Raw genomic sequence first — 27,914 nt, 5'->3', positions numbered from 1 at the left:
ATGATTACCTGGCGTTCCCTAGCCCGCACCTTCCAGGTGTGCTATATAGATCCTTCAGACTAGTCTATACTAACGGCTATTAGAAACATGGCTCCCTCAAAATACAAGTCCGACGACTGAGCCTACTTGAACACCATTCGCACCAACTCCTGAAAGACGTAAGACAAAGCCCTTGTCCCTCGCATCCAACTAACATCCTTTAGTTCAACCTCCCAGTCCCGAAAGGATATCTAGTCACAACTCCCGAGGAAGCCGAAGATGTCGTCTTCAACATCAGTAAGCTCTACTCAAACCCACCAGCTCAAACCAAAACCAACGAACAGATGCACCGTCCGTAATAAAAGCACAAATCCTAGCCGGCGGTCGCGGCAAAGGAACCTTTGACAGTGACCAAAAAGGCGGCGTGCGCATCGTGAACTCGTTCGTCCCAACCCTCCATCTCCATCTAACAATTCTAATCATATCAGACCCCGCGAAGCCTACCAAGCAGCCCTCAACATGCTCAACCACAACCTAACAACTCTACAAACCCCACCTGCCGGCCTGCCAGTCCACAAGCTCTACATCTACAAAGCGGTAACCATCTCGCACGAATACTATATCGCAATAACATTTGACCGTCAGCGTAATTCACCCATTCTTCTAATCTCGGACACAGGCGGCGTAAACATCGAATCCAGCGATAATCTACACAAACTGTTTTTCCATCTGGAAACGGGTATCACGCCCGAGATTGACGCTTATATACAGGCAGAGCTTGGATTCTCCGATTCCGAGATGGAGGATATCAAAGCGATGTTGTGCGATATGGTCCGCTTGTTCAAGGAGAAGGACGCTACGCTCCTTGAGTTGAATCCGCTTGTTAGGACGGGCGAGGGGTTTGTATGTCTTGATGCGAAGTTCGAGTTTGATAATTCGGCGCGGTTTAGACAGGCTGATATCTTTGAGCAGGGGGTTGAGGAGGGGACTAAACAGGAGGAAGATGTGAAGAGAGCTGAGGAGCTAGGGCTGTCGTATGTTCGACTTGAAGGAAATATTGGAAATATTGTTAATGGGGCTGGGCTGGCGATGGCGACTAATGATTTGATCACGCTTGTTGGTGGACGATGTGCCAACTTTTTGGATGTTGGGGGCGGTGCTACTAAAGAAGGACTGAAGAAGGCTTTTGAGATTTTAGGAGGCGATGAGCGGGTGAAGGGAGTTTTGATTAATATTTATGGCGGTGGGTTAATATCGGGGTTCGAGAGAGTTGGACTCATGAGGATCCATACTGATGTGAACAGGCATTGTGCGTTGCGATATGATCGCCGAGTCGATTGTTGCTGCTGCTAAAGAGATTGGGGGATTCAAGGTACCTGTTGTCGTTAGATTGCAAGGCACTAATTCTGAAAAGGGGTTGAAACTGGTGAGTTGACTGGTTGTGATGGTCTAGTATTGGATTAAAATGACTTGATATGTCTAGATCAAACAATCGGGACTAGAAAATCTGGTTGTGGAGGCTGATTTTGAAAAGGCCGCGCGAATGATTGTTGAACGCACACCCAAATTTGAATGATTCAGCAATACAGAGTAACAAGTTTCAGCATCACCAAGTTCGGTGGAAGGCTTGAGATAGTCATTAAGGAGTAAATTCGGAAGACCGTAGCAAACGCATTCAACAGTTAGATATTCCTAGTCAGAAGGGCATGAATACCCCCACACTAGTTGAAGCGGAGGAAACATGGAAGGCTAGCTAGCTCGCATTTATCCTCCTCGCAGTGTTCTGAATTAATGGTTCCTTATCACCTATTGGTTCTTCGTAAATCAACAAACTGCGGATCTTGACAGAGTAGTAACACCAAAAGAGGAAGTCGAAAAGGAAGCAAACAAAAGCTATCTACACAGACTTTTTCATTTTTTTCACTGGATCTGGTGATCCAACGCTGGTGGTATATTCCTCACCAAGTGCTACCATCGGCTTTTGCGGAACTTTCCTATCTGCCCACGTTTTATATGTCGATTATTAATTAGATTGACTCCCAGGCTCCGGCACTGCGCAGCTACTGCCAAGCCCAGGAAAATCAGAATAAATGAAACCCTAGGCGCCAAGCATTCTAAGGAAAGAAGCCCTCTCACAAACCTCAAAGAAGTTCGAAGATGGCGGTTATTTGCGTCGAGTATAACAAAAAACTTGTCACAGACGAGGCTCGATGTAAGCGTTGACAACATGGTTGATCAACGCTGATCAACTATGGACTATATCATGTAATATTTACTGATTACTCGATATAAATTTCGATAAAGCCAAGCCAAGAAAAAGACCCTGAAAGTCTCAGGTGTCCCGATCCTAATTCTACTTACATAGTGGGGATTTACTTCTAACACACCATACCGGAACGAGCGTAGTGATAAATATAGTGCACCAGCCTCACCAATAAAACAATTCCGACAGATCCGGATGCTCATCGGATTAATTATAAAAAAGCGCTCTGGTCAGCACTAGCGACCGAGGCGAGGTCGAAGTCACATCGACTAAATTCACTAACGATCGCCAGGCACTGGCAGTCAAAACGAGCTTATGAATGCGGCTTAGACAAATAGTGGAATCGCCCCTGAGTGTCCAGCCACTCGTGGGTCTATCGCGGCCTAAACTAGCTCCAGACGCAAAATTTATTGACAAATCAGAACACCCGGAGAGCACATTAATTTGTCCACTTCTGACGGGCTTTGTGATCGGGATTATAAGACAACGGAGATTCCCGTTTAGTAATTTCTCCAACTTCATCCATACCATGAGGCAGTCGCCGCCCATTCACTGGGTTGTCCAGGCTTGTCTAATATGGCTAACCTTGCTATCGGCGTCTGTTGCGGCGTCGCTGCCTAATTATTCGAATGATTTGAGTTCGGCGACGGCCGACGGAAGTACCGATATCGCTACGATACAAGCACGTGGCACCAAGCCATTTATGTTACGTATGTTACCACTTGGGGCTTCAATCACGCAAGGATATAAGTCCAAAGATGGTAATGGGTATCGGAAATGGTTGAGGCAGCAACTGCGCTATGCAGGCTGGGAGGTTGATATGATCGGAAGCAAGAAAACTGGCACCATGCATAACAATGTAAGTTACACCCGCTGATATGCGCCAACATGAGCAATTTAGATGTTGACCGTAATATCTAGAATCACGAGGGCCACATTGGATTTAGAATTGAACAAATCGCAGAAGTTGTCAAAAAGACTCTTCCTCAAAAGCCTAATTTGATCCTTATCAAGTGAGCCCATCACAATTGTTGGCAAACTCCGTTCACCCACTAATATTCCGTTCTTAGCGCTGGCACCAACGACGGCATACAGGATTACAAAGTAGACTCTGCAGGGGAGCGCATGGACTCCCTTCTAACGGAGCTCTACGCCGCAATCCCTGGAACGACAATTATTCTATCAACTCTCATCCCCAACGGGAAGAAGCCCAACTTAGTCGCCGACATCAGCGAGCAGTATCGAGATCTAGCAGCTAAGCGTCGTGCGCAAAATGATAGTCTTGTCCTTGCCGAGATGAGCTATTTTATCAAGTCGGATCAGCTTGTCGATAAGATTCACCCAACAGCCGCTGGATATGAGGAGATGGCCTCTGTCTGGTGGGCGGCTATTCAAGTTGCTGAAAGCGAGGGTTTTCTCAAAGCCCCAGTTTCAACGTCCATGAACATGAGTACCATCAGCAAGGCCCGCGAGAAGGCGCTTGACGATAGTACCAACGACCCGGATTTGCCTGCTTATACTGCTCCAGCTCAGCCCACAAGCACTGGCTTATCTCCTAGGAACCAACTGCATCGTCTGTTTTTAGCCATGCAGGTTCTACTTCGTGCGTTCCGACCTCTCCAACAACTTTGAACAATGCTAATGATATACAGTAAGTTATTTCTTCGGTACGATGGCATGATACCCACGGCATATGGACATAGTCGCAAAAATCGAAAACTATAAACAATCCAAACTCCCGAAAAGACTTCCCGCGTAACATCTATACAAAAAGCCCCACCATATAACTACACCCAAACCAAACAAACGCCCCAAGCAAAACCCAGCCAATCAACCCCTTAGCAACCAAAACTGCCCTAATAACAGCAAAAGTCCTCCTCTCGTTGACCCTGGGAAATTGTGCCTCGGGAACCTCCCTCCCAAGAAACCCACAGAGCGGCCCCCACCCATCCTCCGCCTTAAACTCCAGCACCACACCTCCCCTTCCCTCCACGACCCCCCTAACAGCCTCATTATACCTTTCCGCAAAAGCAGGGTCGAAAATATTACCCTCCCCAAACCTCTCCTGGGACCACTCCAAAATTCTCATATTGAGCCTATACCACAATCTATCCGTCTTCCACAGAAGCCCAACCCAGTAAAACCTCCCCGTAAAAAAGAACCCGAGACTATCTACACAGCTGCGCGCCCATATCTCCGCATCCGGACGCACACTCAGGACGACCTTGGCGTCCGGGTACATATCCAGCAGATCAGAGAGGAAGAATATAGCCGGCATGTCGCAGACGGCGGCGTAGCCGTCGACCAGTTCGTGGAGCTGCTTCTGGCGTTTGGCGGTGTTCTTTTCCCGTGAGGCGTTTATGAGGAGTTGTTGGCGATCTGCATGGGGGATTATCTGTGCCATGTGGAGACAGGGGTTATAGCCTAGCTGTTCTAGGGCGGCTTGCAGGGAGGATGTCGCTGTGCGTGGTAGGCCGGCGCCGATTACCAGGAGGGGCTGGGGGGTTGTTGGGGCGAGGCGAGGGTCTGTTAGGAAGCGGGGCATTTTTGATATGGACTTGGTTTGAGATATTTGTATGTGTGTGTGTGTGTGTGCGTGTTAGAGTGAAGTTCTGGTTTACTACTTGGGTGAACGCATACGAGGAAGTTGAGACTTATTAATCGATTTGATCTGATGTCAGCATTGAGGGGCTCGAGATTTAGGCGTCCAAATCTTTGGATGTCTAGATAGGTTGATCAATAGTATCATGAGTGTCAATGTGATCAAGTGTAATCATATTGTATGTTGTAGTACAGCAATCCAATCAAAAATGTTCCTGATTCGGCGTATCCATGACGTCACTAACCAAAGCTCCCCACAGCTTGGCTGATTTCAACCGCACTTTCCAAGGTACCTACCTCTCTGTCTCTTTCTCTTTTCTCTTTCTTTTCCAAACCTCCAAATCAATTCCTTCACAATGTCCGAATCATTCGCAATTCTCCGTCAACGCCGCTCCGACGAGTTCGCCAAGCTCGCAGACGAACATATCCAACACGACCTCCAATCCTCAGACCGCGACAAGTTGAAGGCCGCAGCGTCCTCGATCTCACTATGGACAACTGTTGGATCAGCGGTTGGTGTGAGTCTGGGCCTTTTCACTGCAATTCGACTCCGCAGCACACGCAAGGCGTTCTTTTCGGCTATTCGCGCGCAGGAACGGCCCACGAAGGTCATGTTTGAGGATGGACGGACTGGTATGGGTCAATGGCGTCCAAAAAGATGAATATATACTAATCCATGTAGAATCTATCCCCGACCTCACGCCGCTGTTGAAGCCGACTACTTTGGGGGATGTTGCGACTTATTTCTTTGCTTCGCTTGGTGGATTGCTTCTGGGCGGAGAGCTTGGTGAGATTCCTTTACCTTGAAATGCTATGGAACATTGTGCTGACTTGCTTTGTATAGGCTTTGCTGGGGGTGTGGCGAGTGGAACCCGGGGCATCTCCTCTGATCCCGAGAGTCAGAAGAGGATCGAGACTGCGTTTAGGAGGTTCCGGGCTGATGTGCTGCGAAAACAAGCGGATGCTCTGGATAAGGGAGACAGTGTTTCAGGCTTGATTTAAGACTTTTGAATAGTTACAAAAAATAATGTGGTTGCCGATCTGTACAACATTCAAGCGAAGATGTAGGCCCTAGCTACATTTAGCTAGTGCGTCTCATTTAAACTATGAGAAGAAATAGAAGTCCTGTTGGGATATATCTCAGGTTATAATATGTGATGATTATATTACATTTAGGCCTCGATGGCCTTGAGGAACGCGGGGCTCTCATAGCCCTGCGAAACCTTTGAGATCGGGATAAGGTGTGCCTTGGAGGATTCCTGACTCTCTTGGATCTTGCGAACATAGAACTGTGCAACCTTGAGCCACATAGCCTTCTCACTCGCACTAGCCTCAGATCCCTGCCAAACCCAGAGTCTATTGCCAACATCGTAAAGGAAGACGTCCTTGCCGTCGAAGTCAGAACGGCTAACCCGTTCTCCATCCTTCACGAGATTGAAGGACAGGTCACCAGAGGCATCACTAAGTCTGAACAATTTGCGCGGGCGAGGGCTCTCCTCGGCACCCCTCTTCGCAAATCGACCAGGTCTAGGCGCCTCCAAAGTCGGCCCAGCCTCCTCTTTCCCACCCAACAAATCAACAATAAGCCTCGATCTCGACTCAAGCTGCGACAACACCTCGACATCAACATGTTTCGCTTGAGTCATGTCATTGACCACCTGTGCCGCCTTTGCCTTCTCCATGGGACTGCACTTCTTTCCCTGCCAAACCCAAATTTTATCCCCCTTATCCAGAACAAAGACATCATTCTCATCTAGACTCTTCCAAGTAGCCTCAACCTCATGCACAATCAGCGAATCGATGCGCGTAATACCAGGATGCTTGAAAATCCGCAACAGAGTACAGATCTCCTCCCGGGCTTCAGGTTGAACATGAGTAAACCCGGACCTCACGCCACCCGAGCGAATTGCATAATGGCGGAATAGAGCGAGGAACTCATCTGACGGCTGCGCCTGCACCTCGCGATGTTGTGTCGCCGTGCCGTGCAGGAACTCATCCAGCTCGACGGTTTTATAAGCCGCTGTGCCAGCCTCGTCTTGTGTGGTTTTGCTGCCGAGCCAAAAGAAGATATCGTGGCCGAGCTTGTCGCCAAGCTTGTAGGAGTGGAGGACGATGAAGCTGTCGCCGTCGTAGAACTGGCCGTATTTCTCTTTCGGCCAGGGGATGACTTGGAAGTTTTCGATGCGCCAGATGAAGAAACCTGGCTCTTGACCGATTTGACCATTGTTCCAGGCTGGTTCGGTGGCTGCAGAATTGTACTTCACGCGGTGGTCGAGGTCTGTGCCGATCAGCTCCACGTTGCTGTCTTTAATGTCATACTCTTTTGGGTGGACAAGGCCTTCATGTGGTGCCATATTTGTGGTTTGGGTATGTGTGAATTGGTAAATGTTTACAGGAGAGATGGTGAAAGGTCCACGGGCTCTGGGTGAGTTAGCTTAGCTACGTAAGTAATGTGGCGGTGGGTCAGCGGGGGGCATTTGCATCCAGAAAGAATTGGCCAATCACACACTCACTTTGGGGTGTTCCTATTTTTAGTAGCTTTTCTTCAGGGCATCAGTTACTAGCTAGTTACTGCAAACTCTTAAGGGAGATTACTATTTCTATATTGTACAAAGTTGTACTGATACAATAAGAATTTCTTACGAAAATGGTTGATAATCTCGTTTAAGCGAGCCCTAGAGCTCACAGGAAAAGAAAATTAACAACAAAAAGCGAAGAAAAATGAGGGAACAAGAAGAAGAAAAAAAAAGACATGCAATAAGAATTTCTCTCTATTTCTTCAAAACCTCTTTTTTCTCAGTAAGAAATTGGGGAGAGGTAAATATGTATGGATGTTTGTTATACAAGCTCAAGGCCACTTACTCCACACTTTTAGTTCCACTCTCTGCCCCCGGTCAAAATTGAAATTTACAAAGGAAAAAAAAAAAATTTGAAAAAAAATTGAAAAGGTGGTCAAATCAGTGCACGATTCGATCGGCTCTGAAATCGTATTCAAATGTCGTAAAGGTATGAAACACCGGTAAAAACTATCTACTCGGGAATACTCTAGTAGCTGCCTATGACTGATTCCTCAGGGGCCTCGTGGGCCTCATCAACGCTAAGCATCAAGATATCACGTTTTTCTCGTTCCCCATTACCATCGCACACCATTTTTCACATTTACCACTGGGGGGCATCAGAGCGAGGGGCGTAGTCACCACCGCCGTAGCCACCGCGGCCACCGCCGAAGCCGCCACGACCACCACCGTTGTAACCGTTGCCACCAGCGGGACGGGCGTTGGCAAGGTTGACACGGATCTTGCGACCATCGAGGCTATGAGAATGTTAGTGATGAAGCTTCTTGGTTATCAGAATGGAAGTGAAACGTACTCCTGCTCGTTCATGGCCTCAATGGCTTGTTGAGCCTCTTCCTCGGAAGAGAAGGTGACGAAGCCAAAGCCACGGGAGCGGCCGGTCTCACGGTCGCTCATGACAACCTAGAAAGAGAATCAGTATGCGCGAACAGAATCAAATAATTGTGATGAGAAGAGATTTCACACGTACGCGATCAATAACGTTGCCGAACTGGGAGAAGGCATCTCCGAGAGACTCAGTTGTGGTGTTCCATGAGAGGTTACTGTTTTCAATTAGTTCAACTAATAGTCAGAATGCACAGAGGGAAACTCAACGCACCCGACGTAGATCTTGGCCGAGGCCGAGGACTGGGACTGATATTGAGACATTTTGAAGGATTTTGGGGGATTTGATAGAAGTGATGAAGAGACTTCACTAAGATGCGGGGCTCGCGGAGAGGAGATATAAGGCCGCTGTGGCGGTGAGAGGCGAAGGAAAATATGAGCCCCGCTGATTTTTTTGTTTTGGGAATTTCGATATAACTGGAACACTTTATCTACTATGTACTTATAGTATATATATTATCTCATAGTATAGAAGATTGGACTTATTTGAGAATTCCGGAAGACATATTGAACCACATTGGTGATGTTTTTCATTTATCACCAAACCTTCTCAAGTATTCCTGTTCATGGCAGAAAATTTCATACATCAAACAAGACCTAAAAACTACCTCTATCTAACCCTAATCTAATGGAATTTGGGATTGTTCATTGACATGAGCGCTAACGCACGACTGTGATCTACAATGTATACTAGTTATATAAGTGGGACAATGCAGACTTGAAGCAGTGGGATCATAGCGCCACCACTATACATTGAAGGCGGAGGCAGAATACTTGTATGTAAGGGAGTATATTAGGTCATGGGTCTAACCCAGATATGGAGTGGAAATTAAGATAAAAATGAGATTACTATTCCTTTATGATTGTACTCACCGGGGCTCATAGCATTGTAACATTCAGCGTGGCCATTGAATATGTGGAATATAAGAGATTGGTGAAGCGGAAGTCATATTATTTTTGCTTCCGTGTCTGACAGGAAAGAAAGTGTCGAATTGTATTGGAACAGCCGATTTTGATGCTGCAGCAGAAGGTGTGTTTGCATTGATGTAAACACGAAATACTGACATTCCTTGGCGCCATCTCTCTTGTTCTGATATTAGCCGTCTTACCATGACTAATGGTCTACCCGTCCATTAGTCTGTCTCACCTCGGGGGATTTTCAGATTTTAGGTATCTTTTGTATAGGGTTTATACATAAAAGGTACATATCAAACATCCTCGAATATCTCATGACATAGAGCAAATATAAGTATATAAATCAATCTATAATTATATTTATTATGTGATAATTATGATTATTCTCGTTCGAGAGTACCAAAATGATAAGTATTACAGTTCTTAGGTTTCTGAGGCTCTTTTCGACCTATAATGAACTATTGAAGCATACAGTAATTCCGGAAATCGGTGTTACCACCTACACTCTTTCCATTGTTTCTCGAACCCTGATGCCAAGAAGAGCTGACCTAATTCTGGCATCCCAATATACCCCTGGGTTCTAGTCCTTGTATTGTGGAATACCGGATTATTGTATGAGATGAAACTTTGTTAATTACCTGTGATACCAAGACAGCGACTACCTCGATACCCCGCGTCCAACGTCCCCACTAGACATATCCTCCTTGACAAGTGACTACAGTAGTAGCGCAATGGACCATGGCACTGAGCCTGGCCAAATTTACGCCCGAGCTTATTCATGATATGATTAGCAGTGGCGAATTAACTACTTCCCAGATGGCTGAAGCTGCTGGCTGCAATTAACGCGCGATCATCAGGGTCCGGTCCAATTTACGACTATTCGGTACCATCAAAGCTCCTCCCATCAAAGCTGGACGGCCACATAGTATTACACCGATCATGTTGGAAGCCTTGTGCGATCATCTGCTTGAGAAGCCGAATCTATACCTTTCTGAGATGAAACTGTTCTTTCTGGATGAAACCGACGTCTCTATACCTAAGTCGACGATTAGTGACGCTCTGCATCGACAAGAATGGTCAAAGAAGACAGCTCGACGGAAAGCCAAAGAGTGAAACGCGAATTTAAATGATGATTACTGTCATTGAATATCGGAATTTCGCTCACATCACCTCGTCTACGTGGTCGAAATCTGCATGTGGTAAGCGGATAGGGTTTAGACGAACCGGCTGGTCTCCTCTTCGTACAGCACCAGTCCAAGTGCCTAATTTTCATCGTGATCAGCGATACCAGATACTTCCTGCATATGCACAAGTTGGTATTGTTCTCTGTTGAGTGTTCTGCGGCTCCACCGATTCCCAAGTTTTTGAGGATTATATTGAGCAGCTTCTCCAGCATTGCGGAAAATGGCCGGAGCTGAAGTCTGTAATTGTCATGGATAAAGCCTCCTTTTCATCACTCCGGGCGGGTCGAGCAGATGTATTCAGAAGCTGGTGTAAAGCTGGTGTGTTTGCCTTCATATTCTCCAGACTTGAATCCGATCGAGGAGTTATTTGTTGAGTTGAAAGCCTTTATTCGTCACAACTCAGTCTCACGAAGCTTATTCGGATCACGGATTCGATACGTTCTTGGAGTGGTGTGTGAACACAGTTGGTTAAGAGTGGAAAGCGCAGAGGGACACTTCCGGCATGCAGGCCTAACCGTTAAGATACTTACAGATTCTGCAGTTTTTATATCGGCTTATGCTCTGTTTTCAAAGAAAAAGATGTTCATTTTGTAAGATTGAGTACATGATATTAACTTGGACCTCGTGGTAGGTTCTAAGACGAACAATTCTGGATTTCCTCGTATATCTGTTAATCTTTTCTAAAGAGTTTTTCATATTGCGAAACAAAACAGGGATTCTTTTTATTTAGAGATGGACAATACTGTCAAATGGGGTGCTAAATAGTCATGCTAGTTAGTAGGCATAGGACATCCTAGGTTAAACACGAGGTCCTTCTTTAATAACCTTCAGGTTATGGGGGATGAAGACTGATACCACGCCGATCGAGGACAGGCGGTGTGAGAGCCCGTACTGTACGATTTTTCGCCCGGGTCGGGCCGACGTTACGCCCCATGTCCTTGTTTGTTGGACCAAACATGGTGATATCAAACCCACATGAACAAAATATGAAGACATGAAGTCAAATCGAAAGCAAATCCGTGACTGGAGTTCTCAAGAGTCTATATTTATAGGGAAAAAAGGGGTCACAATTTCAGTCTGCGTCAGCATGGCCACGCTGTCTGCATGGAGAGTGGATATTCGAAAGTCCCAGCATCTTCCAATCATGTAGCAGAGCGGGCTATGACTAGCGGACAACAGATAGGCAAATACTTGTCATTTCACCACGTTAGTGCATACAACTAGCAGGAAAAAGGTAGGACCGAACATTTACCCCTCTACAGCGCAAGTTTGCTAGAATAATTTCCTAAATTTCTCGACTAAACACAGTCACTTGAAAATACTTATATTTGCAAAGATGCGTGAACGTCTAAAAAAGATTCATCGACTACTTCACAAAGACAAGAAGACTGGGAAAGAGAAAGCCGGCATTGATCAAGCAGAGGACCAAAGAGACAGCACGACGAATGCTAGACCGTTAACTAGTAGCCAGGCTGCAATCCCACCACTCAAGTCAATCGAAATCTCCCAGCCAAAAGACCTGTGGCAAACTGCTTATGACCAGCTCGATGAGAAGCAGCAGCAGATTTTGTTACGCACACGAAGTTCTTCCGAGTTAAAGGATAAGAAAGCTGGCTCGAGAGAGCTGGTCGACGAGATAATCCACGTGACAAAGCTGCAATACGAGGCATACCAGCAGAAGTCAGATACTACACTTCGGAAGACTTCGCGGAAGATCATCGATGCGTTACTTTCCTATAAGGATTTCATTAATGCGGTTGCTGGACTTGACCTCACACATCATGCAGCCAGTGCTTGGGCGGTCGTGTTGTTTGGTTTGGAAGTATGTATTGCCAGACATTTGGGACGTGCTAGTTGCTTATTGTCTGACTGGTATCGTAGATCTCCCAGACTCACCATGACGCACGAAATGCATTGTTTGAATCATCGGAATACCTGGCCGATGTCATTACACAATGCGCCTTTATCGAACAGAGATTCTATCTAGACGGCGATTCAAATATTCGAGGCTATGTGGAAACCGCAATGATTAAACTCTATAAGGCTATTCTGCGCTATTCAGGACAGATTCGGAAATCCCAAGAGCCTGGCGTCAGGAGAAACCTCTCGGACTGTTTCACTGCTATTACTGGGCATCCACTCACGGAGCTTAAGGCCTCAGTCGAAAAAGAAAGAATTGATTTAGGCCGGTGGATCGAGCTTAGTGGATACTTGCACCATAAGAAGGAGGCAGAAAACCTCCTTCTGAAAATCGATGAGGTTGGCGAATCCCTGAATCTTCTTCTGGAACATTCCAGTCTTATGCATCTACATGTTGTGGAGGGAGCATTATATGACTGTCGTGTTCATGAACATGAGGATTTTTGCCTTTCAGGGACCAGAACCGAGCTTCTTTCCCATATCACTGATTGGGCGAATTCCGATGATAAATCCATTTTTTGGTTGAAGGGGATGGCAGGAACCGGAAAATCTACCATTGCACGCACAGTTGCAAAAGAGTTTAAAGAACGAGGACTGCTGGGTGCGAGCTTTTTTTTAAGCGTGGCGAAGCCGACCGTTGTACTGCAACATACTTGGTAACCAGCATCGTAGGACAGCTGGTAACTAGACACAGACAACTGGTGCCTGACGTCTTAGACGCCATCAAGGCTGATCCGATGATCACATCGAAATTTTTAAAAGATCAATTTGACCAACTTCTCTATCGGCCTCTTCTAAAGCTACAACCGGACCAATCTATCACGACTGTGATCGTTATTGACGCCCTAGATGAATGTGATAAGAATGATGATATCAAACTTATACTTCATCTCTTGTTCAGATTACAAGAAATTCAGTCGGTGCGCTTACGAGTGGTCTTGACAAGCAGACCTGAGCTTCCGATCCGTCAGGGTTTCCAGAAAGAAGACAACTATCAGGGCCTAGTTCTCCATGAGATTCCTGCTCCAGTAATCGAACACGATATCCGTTTGTTCCTGGAACATAGGCTTTCAGTAATACAGCGCGAACACTCACTTCCTTCCATCTGGCCTGGGAATAAACACATTGAGCAACTGGTGCAGATGGCTGTACCTTTGTTCATCTTTGCGGCTACTCTTTGCCGCTTTGTTGGGGATGAGGACTGGCTTCCCGAAGAGCGTCTTACGGCCGTTCTTCAAGATGAAGCAACAGAATCGACATACGACATGGATAGGACATATCTACCAGTACTGAACCAACTCCTTGCCGCGAAAAATAAGAAGGAATTTGAGCAACTCTTACAGGAGTTCCAGAATATTATCGGCGTGATTGTTCTTTTGGCTACCCCTCTTTCAGTTGTCACTCTTGCGCAATTGACTGGGATAACTGAGAATAAAATCGTCAATCGATTGAAAAGATTTCATTCCGTCCTTAGTGTACCAGTGGATCTCAGAGCACCGGTTCGCATTCTGCATTCTTCATTTCGAGACTTCTTAATCCATACAGAAGCTGAATTTCGTATTAACGAGAAGGATACACATCGACAGATAACATTAAATTGTATCCGCGTGATGCAAACTCGGCTCGGGCGCAATATCTGTGATTTAGCAAGTTATGGAACAGAGTTCCAGGATATCGACCCTCAGATCATCCAGCAGCGCCTCCCTGCTGATTTGCAATACTCCTGCCATTATTGGGTACATCATCTGGAGCAGAGCCAGGGTAGCGTCTCTGAATCTGAAATTCTCTCTTTTCTTCAAAAGCGTTTCCTTCATTGGTTGGAGGCACTAGCTTTAATGAGAAAAGTATCCGAGGCGGCAAAAATGATAAAGACACTAGAGTCAAGCACATGGGTAAGTCTCGAAAATTTATAGCTAGATAACAGCTAATAGATATCACAGAAGAAAGACAATCCTGCTCTTTCGGGGTTTTTATATGATGCAAGAAGATTTATTCTTCAAAATGCTTATATGGCTAGCATTGCTCCACTGCAAATTTACTGTTCCGGGCTAGCTTTTGCACCAGCACAAAGTGTGATCAAGAGGACATTTCTTGGCGAGATATCAAAACAGATACGGCCGCTACCAGCGGTGATGGATTCTTGGAGCACTACTCTACAGACACTAGAGGGCCATTCACGTTGGGTTAACTCAGTGGCCTTCTCTCCCGATAGGCTTACCCTGGCATCGGGCTCAAACGATAGGACCATCAAGCTCTGGGATCTAGCAACCGGCACGCAGCGGCACACGCTAGAGGGCCATTCAAAAACGGTTTATTCGGTGGCCTTCTCTCCCGATGGACTCACCCTAGCATCGGGCTCGGACGATAGCACCATCAAATTCTGGGATCTGGTAACCGGCACGCAGCGGCAGACACTAGATGGTCATTCAAAATCGGTTAGATCATTGGCCTTCTCTCCCGATGGACTTACTCTAGCATCGGGCTCCTTTGACGACACTATTAAGCTCTGGGATGCGCCGACCGGCACGCAGCGGCACACGCTAGAGGGCCATTTAGATTCGGTATGTTCAGTGGCCTTCTCTCCCGATGGGCTTACCCTAGCATCGGGCTCCTACGATTACACCATCAAACTCTGGGATACGGCGACCGGCATCCTGCGGCAGACGCTAGATGGCCATTTAGATTCGGTTCAGTCGGTGGCCTTCTCTCCTGATGGACTCACCCTAGGATCGGGCTCCTACGATAGGACTATCAAGCTCTGGGATATGGTAACCGGCAGGCAGCCGCAGACGCTAGAGGGCCATCTAAATTCGGTTCATTCGGTGGCCTTCTCTCCCGATGGACTTACTCTAGTATCGGGCTCCTATGATAACACTGTCAAACTCTGGGACACGGCGACTAGCACGCAGCGGCAGACGCTATTTGGCCATTTAAACTCGGTTCAGTCGGTGGCCTTCTCTCCCGATGGACTTACTCTAGCATCGGGTTCGGACGATTATACTATCAAACTCTGGGATATGACAACCGGTACGCAGCGGCAGACGCTAGAAAGCCATCTAGGATTAGTTCGGTCGGTAGCCTTCTCTCCCGACAGACTTACCCTAGCATCGGGCTCCTACGATAACACTATTAAGCTCTGGGACACGACGACCGGCACGCAGCGGCAGACGCTAAAGGTCCATCCATATACAGTTAGATCATTAGCCTTCTCCCCTGATGGACTCACCCTAGCATCGGGCTCCTACGATAACACCATTAATATCTGGGATATAGCAACCGGCACGCAGCGGCACACGCTAAAGGGCCATTCAAAATCGGTTCATTCGGTGGCCTTCTCTCCCGATGGACTCACCCTAGCATCGGGCTCGGACGATAGCACCATCAATCTCTGGGATATGACAACCGGCACCCAGCAGCAGACGCTAGAGGGTCATTCAGGTTCGGTTAGTTCAGTGGCGTTCTCTCCCGACGGGCTTACCCTGGCGTCGCGTTCGGTCAACAGCACCATCAAGCTCTGGGGTAAAGCGGCCGGCACACAGTGGCAGACGCTAGAGGGCCATTCAGATTCTGTTAGATCAGTGGCCTTCTCTCCAGATGGGCTCGCGCCAGCTCTCGAAGAAGCTCCTGGAAATTTCCAGATATCATTATCGAATAACTGGGTTAAGAGTCCGGGAGGTGAAAATTTACTATGGCTCCCTGCTGAGTATCGTACATTCGCATGCCAGGCTATCCAGGATGCCACACTTGCACTCGGGTATGAGGATGGGCGGGTCTTGATTACGGGATACCATGCGCATATAGTATAACTTACGTTGTTTGGGCAGAGCAGAAAAATGATCCTGCCAGATTCTCCAGAATAGCTCCAGCTCTATGTATCTGATTAAATTGCACTTCAAGAGATAATTCCAGCCATTATACGCATACAGATAGAAGAAATTATATCATCGCCTAAGCAGAGTAAACTACTGTATAGATAATAATACAGGACTATCTATTTTCCGCCCCTCTTCTTGATCGAGTCTAGTTTATCTTGGCATTAGGCTTACACAAAATACGAGATAGTAAAGGTGGTGACACCGATTTCCGGAAATACTGTACCCATATATTAGAATCAAATCGATATCTAAACTATTCGAAGATAATAGGAATACTACTTTGATACTATAAGCTAGTTTGAATATTCTGATCCAGTTTATATCATAAGATATGTATTTTCAAGAATGTTTGATACGTGCCTTTATGTACATTTTATATGTAAACCCTATACAAAAGATACCTAAAAATCCGTAAATTCCCTCAGTTGAGACAGACCAATGCACGGTAGCGGCATTAGTCATATGGCAAGACGGCTATTTAGGTCTTAGGGAGGAATTCATACATACTTTTCAATCATGACTTCTGTCACGACCTTGGGGCTAATGATATGCTGCAAAGGGTTCAGCGAAACCTCCACTCAAGATCTCGCGAGTTTCTGCAACGTTTGGCGCCTGCACATAGGCGGGACCAATTCAAATGCTGCCGGAAACCTCATATCACCTTTTTATGGCTTCTGCCACTGGAGAATGTTACAATTGTAGTATGAAGAATACCGCCGAACAAGCTTCCAACGATAGGCGAGATACTGGGTTTACGAAAGAAAATGGACTCTGATCTTAATCAGGCCAATTTGATCAAATTGCAAATACATCGAGAAACCGGCAACACACATAACAACTAAAAGGTCCAAGAAAATACGTTATTTCGCCACTGCCTGTTTCTTCGTGGCTGGGCAATCAGACTCATCTTCCGTCTCAACCTCCATGACCCTTTTGGGTTTTCTAGCCACCAAGTTATTGATAGCATCCCAGCCAGCATTGATTGTGGTCCAGTTAGAGGACTTGGGGGCGAGGGAGGCCATGGGTGACGATGCAGAAGACAAGCCAGGAGATGCCACAGGAGAAAGAATTGGAGAGGCGATAGGAGAGGCGATAGAAGACGGCACAGCAGAGGGCATACAAGAAGCCACCATGGAACCTAGCGCTGCGGCGTTGGAGTGGTCCTCATTTTCTTCCTCAAATCGCTCCGTAACTCCCTCTGCAACTTCCTCTTTAACCTCCTCAACTTGCTCTTCAATTTTCTCCTCAGTTCCCCCCTCAATCTCCTTATTAATATCAACATCCATCTCTTCGACATGGTGGTGATCGACAGGAGGGTTGGAAACCGGCCAGTTGGCATTAATAGCTGTCCAAGGGACCACCTTAGGGGCCTTAGGGTGCGTGGGGCCCATGGGTAGAGGGGCAAGAGGAGGCACAGGGACTGTCCAACTGTCATCAGTAAATCGCTTATAACGAAGGACATCAAAGAGATAAAGACCAAGGTCGACTTCCAAAATACCTTGAGCGGCCTGTGGCATTCTTGGAAGAAGCTCACCCAATGCTTGTTCGATTGGTCTGTTTTTAGGATACATGAACTGCTTATTCCACTTGTTCCCTGGAACAGCAAGAAAATTAGTTAGCTCAGGGTTGTAGACCTCTCGGATCATATCGAGAATAGCCTGGCGATCGATGGCCTGTTGGGTGCTATCCAGATCGTCGAGATTGAGTGGTGCCCAGACCTTACGCTGATTCTGTTCAGTTGCCTGCAAGGTCTGTCCCCATCGAAGGTTGCATCGTGCGGCCATGCTGGAAGATATGATCAAGGACGAAGATGTGAAGTCGTGAATTGAGATTATTAAGAATGGAGGCTGATGGCTGAGGCGTACTTTGTCTGTAGTTAAATACCCGAAATGAGTCCTCTTCGAGGAAATCAACAAAGTGCATTGGGCTGAAAGCTGTCTCATGAACATGTTTCTTTCATTTTTAATCGAAACAAAGAAATTTATGGATTAGCTTCCTTTGCCCCTCGACACAGTGGGATTGTAAGACCATCAAAGCTCGACGGACAGACAACAGAAACAAAGATTCTACAAAAGAGCTATTCTTGCCAGCCAAAAAAAAAAAAAATAGAAGGATAGAGACATGGGGTTGTTCAGCCTCAAAGCAGGCCATTTTCGCTATTTTGAAAGACACGAATGAACAAAGCGAATATCTGAAGTTCCGTATTCATAATGAAACCCCCATTTTTGGTTGCTTGTCGCTATTTTAAATGCACGAACCAAGTATTAAGATGGATTCAGCTTAGTTGCCCTCGTCTTAATCCATTCACTGCCGCGAGCTCGCTCTGAGTAGCTTGATCTTGGTCGGGAGTCAACTTGATCGTGATGTAGAGAACATTTATCCAATGATGTAATCTAGAATAAAGCAAGTAAGAAAAAAATTATGCTGAAGAAAAAGACGACCCAGAAAGCCAGGGTTTGGAGGTCTGGCATTCTGGAGCATCAAAAGGGGAAAGTATGTTTCAAGATGATTCGGTATAATACGATCATACCCAGATTGATAACTGTTCAATTACGCGCTATCACTTCTAATAGCACCCTGGAGGTGTAATAATACCTACATATTTAGGTAGGCCTAACTTTTGTGCGAGAATGACTGGGTTGAATACATCCATTTTTTCTTTTGCGGTATATTAAATTGGCTTCTGGCGTAGTGTGCTCACCAAATTGAGCGGAGCGTGCCTGAAAAGAATGCCGAGGGCCATTTCATATGTGGTATAACGGGATGACCTATGTACAAGGCAATACGAATATGGAGTCATCAAAGACCTGTTCATAGTCCGAACTAAGACTCGGGAGCACCATCTCCAACCTGGCTTCCGGTAGGGTATTTGCCGAAGCATGCTTTCTGGTACTGAGCCTTCTTCTTCAGAGCAGGCACGTCACGCAGGAACTTTTCGACGGGACAAAATCCATTTTTCGAGTTCTCGCAACCAGCAAGCCCATCCAGCGGAAGAGGGGCATTGTTGAGCACGAAGCGAATGTAGTCTGTGGTGTTCGACTGAATAGTAGGGTTACTGTAGAGAATGGGGTCCAAAGAATCGAAAGAAACATCACTAGGGCAACTCCAGATCTCAGACATAAAGCGGGCACCGAAGGGAGTCATCTGGCTGAGAGAGAAAGTCCGCTCGGGCGCATGGTCAATATGAACGGGTAAGCCCTTAGGGCCGTATTTGAAGTATTTGAGACCGAGAGCGTTGATCACAGACAGGATGATGTCATCGTGGGACATGTCCATGTAGAAGGGCTGACCAAATGGAAACTGGGCCGTGTTGTCGGTGTAGGTGTAGTTGATGCTGGTGTCGCTTGAGGTGATGAGCTTCTTCTCAAGACGAGCTGCAAGTTCGAGAACGTAGCCAATGCCCTGGGCGCGACCGGTGGGAGAGCCGTAGGCATAGTCCCCGTAGTATTGCACGTCGACGTTGTACTCGAAGTCCTTCCACTCTTGCTCGGTGAAGAGGGAGCAGAAGGCAGAGCCGCCAAGACTGGTGTACTCATACACGCAGAGGTTCTGCATGGCGAGTACGTCCATGGCAGTCAGGTTGAAGTCGGGAGGGAAGTACGCGGAGAGACGGGAGCGAGCATTCTTGGTGTACCGAGAGATGAAAATCTCAGCAGCATTGTCACTTTGATCTTTCTGTTAAAAAGGTTCTTAGATTGGAATCTGCGCTGTGCTCACCCTTCAGTCATGTCACCCGTGCATGCTTCATAAGAAGCGAGGGTGTTATTGAAATTGGCCTTCTCGGGAATGACGACAAGGTCATATTGATCGTAAGAACTGTTGGCTCCACTATTACCAAAGAAGCCGGCTAGTCGAAGAGATTAGCTGGTAACACGGGCGTAAAGGATGGATTAATTAGATATTAACTCACTTAGCCACCAGCGAGCACTTTCCAAGATACGGCCCTGAGAGGTGGTACGGAATACAGGCTTTGGGCGGTCGGTACCGTTGGAGTAAACATTGAGAGACGAGCTCCAAGCTGCGACATTCTCACGTCCAGCACGGTACAGGAGTCTTCCGTACTTGATCCAAAAGTTGGCACCGGACGTAGCTTCAGTGGCAGCACCGTTCTCCATGAGAGTGTCCTCTCCAATGACGTATTCCCAGTTGTTCAGGAACTTCAAAGGACCTACAGCCACGGTTTTGTTTGAGTTTGACTTGGTGTAATTGGTCAACTTGGCCGCGAAGTCGGTCATTCCCTCGCCGTCCAGCGGGTAATCGGTGGGGAACCGCTGCGCATGGCGATGCAGAACATGCACCTGAGACAATTCACATCCTTGAGGCACGCCCTTGGGAATACCGAAGCTATCTGCGTCTTTATAGGGGCTCAGATTGGCCCATCTCTTGGTCATGTCAAAGCCAGATTCATAGCTGGATCCGGTTGGCCCAGATGCCGGAGCAGATGTGGTGGTCGCTGTGACTGTAGCAGCAGCTGTCACCAGCGTGACTCCTAAGAAGTACTTCATTATTGATTGGAACCCTTGGGTTATCTTGTGGGGTATTAGCTCCACGGGGTGGCTTTGATGTCGCGTGGTCCGTTGTCGGTGTTTGGAGACACCCCTGCAACCAATACTTGCGACTTATGTATATATATACCGTAGACAAATACAGTCAATGTGATGCGAAAGGAAAGTTGAATTGTTTATGTTTCAAATTCTCCAATTGACTTTCGGGGGATCGTTGTTCCATATCTGAGTCCGCGATCGGCGTTATCTCTCGCTCCGTCTTGTTGAGACCTTTTGCTTCTGCCAACAGGGTAGGCATAAGAAAAGTGATATTACCTAGGTAATGCTCATAAAAAACCCCATAAACCAAAGAATATCTGAATAGAGCAAACCTAGGTACCTGTCACAAGTATCAGATAAAACTGGGGTGACTCCATTCGGAGTTTTCGGGGCAAAAGAAGGATCCGCATTGCTTAATTAATTAATACAAGATGGTCTAGAACCATTGGAGCATCTGGAGTAAATGAGACATACCTAGGTAGGCTGGCTCCTACTCAAAATAAAATCAAGATCATGATTGCGGACATGATTGGCTCAAGGTAATGTTAATTCTTTGTCATTCTTAGTTATATTATCTCGCGAGGCCAATCAATACCAACGTGATATCTTGGTGTTTGCTTGTTCTTGCCGTGTCAAATCACAACATGTGTTTCTTATTCATGCAGTATCACAAAGATGGACTTTTCTCTCGCTTTGATTTTGTAGTAATAGGGACATGCGCTCTTCCGTGAGATCAACATTAGCGCACCAAGCGTTACGAAGCCATTTGGTAGATACATATTGTGAAAGGTTAATGATAATCGTACCTAAGCTTATATTAGCTTCTCTTACATTGATGAGATGGTACTATCTATGCTTCGACTGTCGCAGTCATTATACATATGTCATATTGTGATTTTTACAATCTATTCAAATTTTTGTCATACAAAACAAACTCTTGTTAGGGCATTTCGCCCCCGTTTTCATTCTTCCAACTGCCCGCATAATGGTGTGTGACCAATGCAGGCCCGGACTGATTAATGTATTTGTTGGCAGACGCAGCAAAAGAATACCCTGGCAAGATCAGGACATCATTGACCATGATTGGTTCCAACAAGTGGGAGATGCTATCCTTGTCGATCGTATCATTAAGTGCCAGTTCCAAGCTCTTCAGTATCCCGCGAGTCAGCCGCCTGGGACCTGTGAAATCGACCACATCGCCAACCATGTCTAGGGTCAAGTCTGAAACTGCAATCTGTAAGTCCTTTACTTTTTGGTGGACCGCGTCGACAATGTCATCAACCACCATCATCATGTGCGGTGAATTGGGGGCCGCCATAATCGTCCAGCTGGTGAACTGTCGCACGATATGATCGCCCCATCCTTCATCAAATTCCCACCCTACAACGAGGCTCGTTTTGGATTGAAGTTCTGCCGGGATCCATTCGCGAATTGGGAGGTCACCACACGAGACATCTAGGTCGTACCAGATACCACCCTCTGTGAATAGGAGTATATACCGAAGCATGTCAGCCTTGAGGATGGGTACCGAGAGGGCAAGAAATGTGTTGACGATATCTGGTCGATGGGCAAAATTGTTTTTCACATATAGATCGCCGGAATCATCTGTCATGATCTCCGAGCGATGTGCCGGATTTTTGTGGAGACAATCATCCATCCACTCCTGCGACTGGCTGCTCAGGCCCTTGGGGCCTACTTTATACCAAATTTTCTCTGGTATTCTTTGTAGTGTACTTGACGACTCAGTTGACTGTTTCTTTGAATCTTTCACGATCGTAACATGGTCTTCGATAGTCGCCAGTCGGGTGGGGTGAAGGTAGAGAATAAAGAAAAGGCAACTCAAGACGGTTATGACGGTAATCAAGAACTTTCCCAGCGAGGGGGATCGTTGAGAGTTCATTGAGAGAACGTTATTTCGGAACTGAGATTGGTCAAATAAGAATAGGGAAAAAAAGGTGTTCGATGAACTACGTGGAAAATATAAGGGGTTTAGTCAGTTGAAGCTGGGACACCCGCATGGGACACAAATTGCTGACCGTAAACACCAGCAAGGTTATTCTGCAGCTAAGCCCAAGCGCTTGCTAACAATAATCCAGGGGGTGGGTTGAAACCATTGCGTTTTGCTCAGAAAAATCCAAGTGTCGACTGTGTTAGCGCGACTAGACCAAAAGCGAGTTCGCTGCGTGCCTAGCGTGTAACGGGGCCTATCGAGAGTCTTTTATACGCGCCCAACTTCAGCCTCAATTTGCTTTGCTATAGATGTATTTTTTGAAGCTATACCATGGATTCCGGCATCTTAAGCCGACTGTCTAATCGTAATGTTGATATTCTCCCTTCCTCACCCATTTTCCTGTTTACTTCTGTAAAGAACCTGCGAGATGCGTGGCCTCGAATTGCTTTCACTATCACTACTGATGCCAACTCTTGCCCTGGCAATCCAATTTACAAACCCACCTCCCTATGATGGAACAAAAAGTTATTCGACGAATTCAATCTATGAGGAAGGGTCACTTCTGCATATTAAATGGAGTGCAAAAGCTCAGAATAACACATCGTTGACACTATGGCAACTGAATGGGAGTCAGTTTCTACAACCCTTCGAGTACCTTACCCGTAAGTCTATTCCATCAAACTCAACATTGTTCTCAATTATTCTAAGTGATTTTAGAGGGTGTATCGGGGAGCGTGACATCTTTAGACTGGACCGTGCAGACGACTAAAAACCTCACATTTTCGAATATGTTTTATCTGTGTCTCTTCATAGAGGGCGACCTTACTTCTTTGGCAAACAGCCACTTCTTCAATATTAGTAGCAAAGTTGAAGTCTCCAGCTCTTCATCCTCAACCACCACAGGTGCCGCAACAATCACAACAGGCTCCACAGCGCTTGGTATCCCGATTCCAACCACCTCCATTTATTCATCTAGCCCTACAACAATGGCGGCAACATTTGTGGCTTCAAGCGATACCTCGACAGGGATGAGTACAGGGATAAAGGCTGCTATTGGAGTTGGGGCATCTGCTGCGGGCATTTTCATTGTTGGCTTTGCCTGGTTTTGCATCACTCGGCAGAGATCGAAGCCAAGCCCGCTGCCACCAAAGGACTTCGTCGATTTGCCCATTCTTCATTCTTTGTATGGGGAGCGTGAAAAACGAACCTTGGATAGCGACCACAAGCAATCATCAGTCTACGAATTGAGTAGCAACCCTTACTATCCACCCCCACGGTTTGAATTTCCAGCGATCTCTTGAAGAGTCATCTTACACGCGAGTCTCTATTCGCAGCGCCACTTGAGGACCAGTCAATTCTTGCATGAAAACGTTCAAAATCAAATTACGCCATTTGATGTTTATGTTGTGCTTGCTTATACCGAACATGATACCAAGGGAATGATGCTATGTCATTATTTGTTCCACATGGTGTGTTGCAATTCATCAAGGTCCTGCCGCGGGCAACTCCACCTATACTTGGGCACGATTGGTTATTCATCACGTTAAATATCCTTGGAACCTTAGCACCTTCCAGCCTTGGAAGTACCACGCGGGCGTCGCATGATCTATTATTGGAGTGAGATCTCTCATACGTCCGGATATCCTTCATTTGGCTATCAAATCAACACAATGGTGACAGTGGGAACTTTGATCAGCAGGATAAAAACTGTTATCAAGGGCCGGCTCCAGGTTTGTGGCCCGCAGCCGTCTTATGGTTCAAAGGCTAGTAGTGTGGACGAATGATAGTTGATTCCTAAAGTTTCACTCGAACCGCATCCATGGATTTGATACGTGATTGGCTATGATGTATGTGTTCATTGAGATAGTGACACAGTGATGCAGATTAAAGAAAATTCAACACGGTGTTACACTTACAGTTAAGAATTCGAAATTTGCATAGGGCTTGTCCTGGCCGTGACAATGTTTGGTGATATCAACCCGCAGTCAATCAAAATTCTAAGGGCTAGGTAGAGCATGGCCATACATATTATACTATACCACAGCAAAGAGATGGGCGGATATCAGACTGCGATGATAATCCTACGAATCAGAACGCAAAAGAAGCTAGTAAGAAAATAGTGATCAAGCTTTTCATGGTGTTTCGATAAGGAAGTCTTCAGTGCTGCACAATACGAATGGCGAGTAAAAATTCAACAGAGTTGCATATGTGATAGTGTTGACAACAGCCACCCAGAATTCAGAACTCAATTCACAAGCTCATCAAAACAGCAGCTCACGCCTAAAGCCATATTAGTCAATCTCAATAATTGAGGCCAGGGCTTCTACCTTCTCCAATTATAATCCGAACTTCTCTCGTCGAAAGATAGACAAGATATGGATGCAAAGTAATTTATATCGGGATGATGAAAGTCCTTTGTGAATTGGATGGCGTGTGTTCTGCTATCATCGAACACAGTCAATTTGGAGTTTAGACATTCAACAGACATAGGAAGCTCTTAATGACCAATTCAAATCTTCATTCCCGTACTTCCCTTTGTCCAGGCACGCCCGCGGCTTGAAAAACATCTGCATTAACCAAACTTCTGCCTCTACGCATTCGTTAGCCCGGGCAAGAACTGATCCCGATAAACATGAAATAAACAACTTGGAAGTTTTTCACCGCGATGAAATCATATTCAGTTCCTAATCCTGCTCAGGAGGTGCGGAGGTGCATAAAAACAAATCATCCTGGCTGCTATGCACATTCGTTGGAGGTACATAGTTATTTGCGTGGTGGCCACAAAAGTGCGCCGTAGAGCGCATCAGCCGCCCATCTCTACCGCCCAACCACAGGGGCGATCCGCTGTGGAGTGACACGGAGTGGCAGCCTAAAGGTGTTTGGGCCTCAATCAAACGAGGGGTACAAACAGCAACAAAAGACTAATCGATGAGGTACTGCGAGCAAAGCACTTAAGCCATTCAAAAATGGACCGTCTTGACGATCCCTCCCTCGCGTCGCGTATTGAGGATTTGATGAACAAACACCATGTTCCCGGTCTCTCTGTTGCCATAGTGAGGAATGATCAAGTTTCCTCCGCAGGTTATGGAGTTGCATCCTACGAGCCGCCAGTACCATGCACCGCCGAGACATTATTTGACGTCGCCTCATGTGCAAAATCTCTAACAGCAGCGTCAATCGCCTTGCTTATTGAGGATAATGAAGAATTTCCAGAAATCCAATACGACACAATCATGTCTAACCTTCTGCCCGAAGACTTCGTCATGTCGGGCTCAGGATATACTGAAGGTGTGACCGTGGAAGATTTACTGGGCCATAGAACAGGAATGGCCCCGTAAGCAGCAATCCTGGCTTTCAAATTGGGGGGGTTGACTAACGCGAGTACAGACATGACAATTCATATTTTGGGCCGCAGGCTAAGAACGCAGATAATGCTCAATCTATCACCAGAAACCTACGGAATTTAGCCGTTGCTGCCCCTATCCGGTCCCGATATCTATACTGCAACATGATGTACACAGTCTTGACACATCTTGTTGAGGTGAAATCCAAGCAACCTTTCTCTGAATTTCTAGATAAGAGGATATTCACCCCACTCGGCATGGAATCGAGCAATCTACAGCCTTCGAATGCCAACACCAAGGGTCTTGGCGACCGTATCGCAGCTGGGTATATATGGGAGAAAAGCAGCGGATACCATAAATGTGAAAGTGTCGATTGCCCAGAAGGCCAGGGGGCCGGCTCAATTATCACAAGTGCAAATGACTTCATAAAGTTTGTGAAGGCTCTCATCAACCAAGAGGGTCCAATTTCCAAGAAGGTTTACCAGGGGCTCGTTAAATCGCGCAGCTTCCCCCACCACTATCCAGCTCGGCTCAAGCAATTCACGTCTCCGCCTATATACGCCGCAGGGATGGAAGTGTATTACTACCGGGGATATATGGTTGTCGGGCACAATGGTGTGATTTCTGGGTTCGGGAGCCGATTCGCCTTCATTCCGGACATCAGATTCGGTGCTGTGATCATGGGAAACTCTGCAGGAGCAGGACCTGTTGCGAACATTTTGATTCGCGAGCTAATCGACGAGTTCCTTGGGATTCCGAAAATAGAACGATCGGCTGCAATGAGAACCACCAATAGTGCCACTATTTCCCCAACAACGGCCAAAGACAAGACAAAAAAGAGGAACAAGAGAGAGCCTCGCGATCACAGCAAAGTTGGCGTTGCAGAAAAAGGAAATGGCCAGCAGCAACATGATCCACCAGAGCCCCAGATCAAAGCACTGGATCTATACACAGGAAACTACTGGAATGCTGGATATCGCGGAATTCAGGTTCAAATTAAGGATAATCGGCTCTTTATTGATGCCTCTGATCGCGCTATGGGGTTTACACTCACATTTCACCATATCCGCAACCAGACGGAGTACATTTCCTACCTTGTTGATGATGTTGAAGGTGGAAGTGATCCAGTTGAAGCAGAGTTTGTGTTCAAAGAAGGGCAGTCCAAGGATGGTGAAGTGATAGCACTGGGTCTGCGTTTGGAACGAAGCTTGAAGGATATGATTTGGTTTGAAAAGATCAATGACAGCGAATGACACCAAATATCGCGATAAAAGTGCGCAAAGGCCAGCTATCATAGTTCGAGTATTCCATCACGAACCATTCGTTGCCCAAAGCATTTGAAGACACTCCGACAATCTCAACACGTCGGTGCACTCATCCTTCCAGAAACTCAACATGGCCATCACTTCAAATACTGCCTTCTCCCAGCCAGCCGGCAGCAAGTGATCGAAATGGTCTTGCCTTGACGCAGCGATTAACACAAGAACACTTCTTGCACAAGACCGAATCATAAGCCACGTTCCGTGATGACGATGATGAAAACCAGGCCGATTATGCTGGATTCTATCAACGCAAACCTGAAGTCCTTTGCGAAGAAAGTGCTCATTATGGTTCCGATGATGGCATATTGCCTCCACGATGAAATGCCAGTACATGATTTCTTGGCAATCAAGGAAATGCCCTTTGAGGATGAATCGAAACGGCTCGTAGGTATCTTGATCTGACTCGGTGTGCAAATCAAAATCCAAAACTTCGGGGAGGGATTGAAACCTTCAAACAACGGCCGGTTACTATTGGGATCTCTGATTTTGCGAGTTGGATATCTACAAACCATGCATCTATTTGGTCCTCAAAGTCCAAGGCTATTTCTTCCCTTTCCA

General features: G+C 46.4%; 12 protein-coding genes across 12 annotated transcripts; 6 read left to right on the top strand and 6 right to left on the bottom strand.

The window, feature by feature from the left end:
- Positions 1-1,555, top strand: N7529_006150 (succinate--CoA ligase subunit beta; the record flags this gene model as incomplete). Its single annotated transcript, XM_057241677.1, has 7 exons — positions 1-36; positions 84-158; positions 204-276; positions 324-420; positions 468-1,222; positions 1,284-1,405; positions 1,463-1,555. The coding sequence occupies 7 exons, from the start codon at positions 1-3 to the stop codon at positions 1,553-1,555; spliced, it is 1,251 nt and encodes a 416-aa protein (XP_057097036.1).
- Positions 1,556-2,771: 1,216 nt separating this feature from the next.
- On the top strand, positions 2,772-3,923 carry N7529_006149 (putative esterase; the record flags this gene model as incomplete). Its single annotated transcript, XM_057241676.1, has 4 exons — positions 2,772-3,101; positions 3,164-3,255; positions 3,313-3,845; positions 3,895-3,923. 4 exons carry the CDS (start codon positions 2,772-2,774, stop codon positions 3,921-3,923), a joined length of 984 nt encoding a protein of 327 aa, XP_057097035.1.
- An 81-nt stretch (positions 3,924-4,004) lies between these two features.
- Positions 4,005-4,787, bottom strand: N7529_006148 (sulfotransferase family protein; the record flags this gene model as incomplete). The annotated part of the gene is made up of 1 exon (XM_057241675.1): positions 4,005-4,787. One exon carries the CDS (start codon positions 4,785-4,787, stop codon positions 4,005-4,007), a length of 783 nt encoding a protein of 260 aa, XP_057097034.1.
- Positions 4,788-5,199: 412 nt separating this feature from the next.
- Positions 5,200-5,845, top strand: N7529_006147 (uncharacterized protein; the record flags this gene model as incomplete). The annotated part of the gene is made up of 3 exons (XM_057241674.1): positions 5,200-5,476; positions 5,526-5,630; positions 5,688-5,845. The coding sequence occupies 3 exons, from the start codon at positions 5,200-5,202 to the stop codon at positions 5,843-5,845; spliced, it is 540 nt and encodes a 179-aa protein (XP_057097033.1).
- A 170-nt stretch (positions 5,846-6,015) lies between these two features.
- On the bottom strand, positions 6,016-7,197 carry N7529_006146 (gelsolin/scinderin family protein; the record flags this gene model as incomplete). Its single annotated transcript, XM_057241673.1, has 1 exon — positions 6,016-7,197. The coding sequence occupies one exon, from the start codon at positions 7,195-7,197 to the stop codon at positions 6,016-6,018; it is 1,182 nt and encodes a 393-aa protein (XP_057097032.1).
- An 805-nt stretch (positions 7,198-8,002) lies between these two features.
- N7529_006145 (RNA recognition motif domain-containing protein) lies at positions 8,003-8,565 on the bottom strand (the record flags this gene model as incomplete). The annotated part of the gene is made up of 4 exons (XM_057241672.1): positions 8,003-8,156; positions 8,213-8,319; positions 8,387-8,459; positions 8,516-8,565. The coding sequence occupies 4 exons, from the start codon at positions 8,563-8,565 to the stop codon at positions 8,003-8,005; spliced, it is 384 nt and encodes a 127-aa protein (XP_057097031.1).
- Positions 8,566-11,736: 3,171 nt separating this feature from the next.
- Positions 11,737-16,126, top strand: N7529_006144 (uncharacterized protein; the record flags this gene model as incomplete). The annotated part of the gene is made up of 4 exons (XM_057241671.1): positions 11,737-12,222; positions 12,282-12,921; positions 12,993-14,212; positions 14,252-16,126. The coding sequence occupies 4 exons, from the start codon at positions 11,737-11,739 to the stop codon at positions 16,124-16,126; spliced, it is 4,221 nt and encodes a 1,406-aa protein (XP_057097030.1).
- Positions 16,127-17,055: 929 nt separating this feature from the next.
- N7529_006143 (uncharacterized protein) lies at positions 17,056-17,979 on the bottom strand (the record flags this gene model as incomplete). The annotated part of the gene is made up of 1 exon (XM_057241670.1): positions 17,056-17,979. One exon carries the CDS (start codon positions 17,977-17,979, stop codon positions 17,056-17,058), a length of 924 nt encoding a protein of 307 aa, XP_057097029.1.
- Positions 17,980-19,018: 1,039 nt separating this feature from the next.
- On the bottom strand, positions 19,019-20,700 carry N7529_006142 (histidine phosphatase family protein; the record flags this gene model as incomplete). The annotated part of the gene is made up of 3 exons (XM_057241669.1): positions 19,019-19,859; positions 19,913-20,042; positions 20,106-20,700. 3 exons carry the CDS (start codon positions 20,698-20,700, stop codon positions 19,019-19,021), a joined length of 1,566 nt encoding a protein of 521 aa, XP_057097028.1.
- Positions 20,701-21,679: 979 nt separating this feature from the next.
- Positions 21,680-22,639, bottom strand: N7529_006141 (uncharacterized protein; the record flags this gene model as incomplete). The annotated part of the gene is made up of 1 exon (XM_057241668.1): positions 21,680-22,639. The coding sequence occupies one exon, from the start codon at positions 22,637-22,639 to the stop codon at positions 21,680-21,682; it is 960 nt and encodes a 319-aa protein (XP_057097027.1).
- An 839-nt stretch (positions 22,640-23,478) lies between these two features.
- On the top strand, positions 23,479-23,991 carry N7529_006140 (uncharacterized protein; the record flags this gene model as incomplete). Its single annotated transcript, XM_057241667.1, has 1 exon — positions 23,479-23,991. One exon carries the CDS (start codon positions 23,479-23,481, stop codon positions 23,989-23,991), a length of 513 nt encoding a protein of 170 aa, XP_057097026.1.
- A 1,665-nt stretch (positions 23,992-25,656) lies between these two features.
- N7529_006139 (uncharacterized protein) lies at positions 25,657-27,287 on the top strand (the record flags this gene model as incomplete). Its single annotated transcript, XM_057241666.1, has 2 exons — positions 25,657-26,024; positions 26,078-27,287. The coding sequence occupies 2 exons, from the start codon at positions 25,657-25,659 to the stop codon at positions 27,285-27,287; spliced, it is 1,578 nt and encodes a 525-aa protein (XP_057097025.1).
- Between the last annotated feature and the right edge of the window lie 627 nt (positions 27,288-27,914).

Source organism: Penicillium soppii, assembly GCF_028829465.1.
Source record: "Penicillium soppii strain IBT 18220 chromosome Unknown utg000005l, whole genome shotgun sequence".
NCBI classification, from domain to species: domain Eukaryota; kingdom Fungi; phylum Ascomycota; class Eurotiomycetes; order Eurotiales; family Aspergillaceae; genus Penicillium; species Penicillium soppii.
The sequence above is the reverse complement of the archived record's forward strand: the minus strand, read 5'-3'. Positions and strand labels throughout refer to the sequence as shown.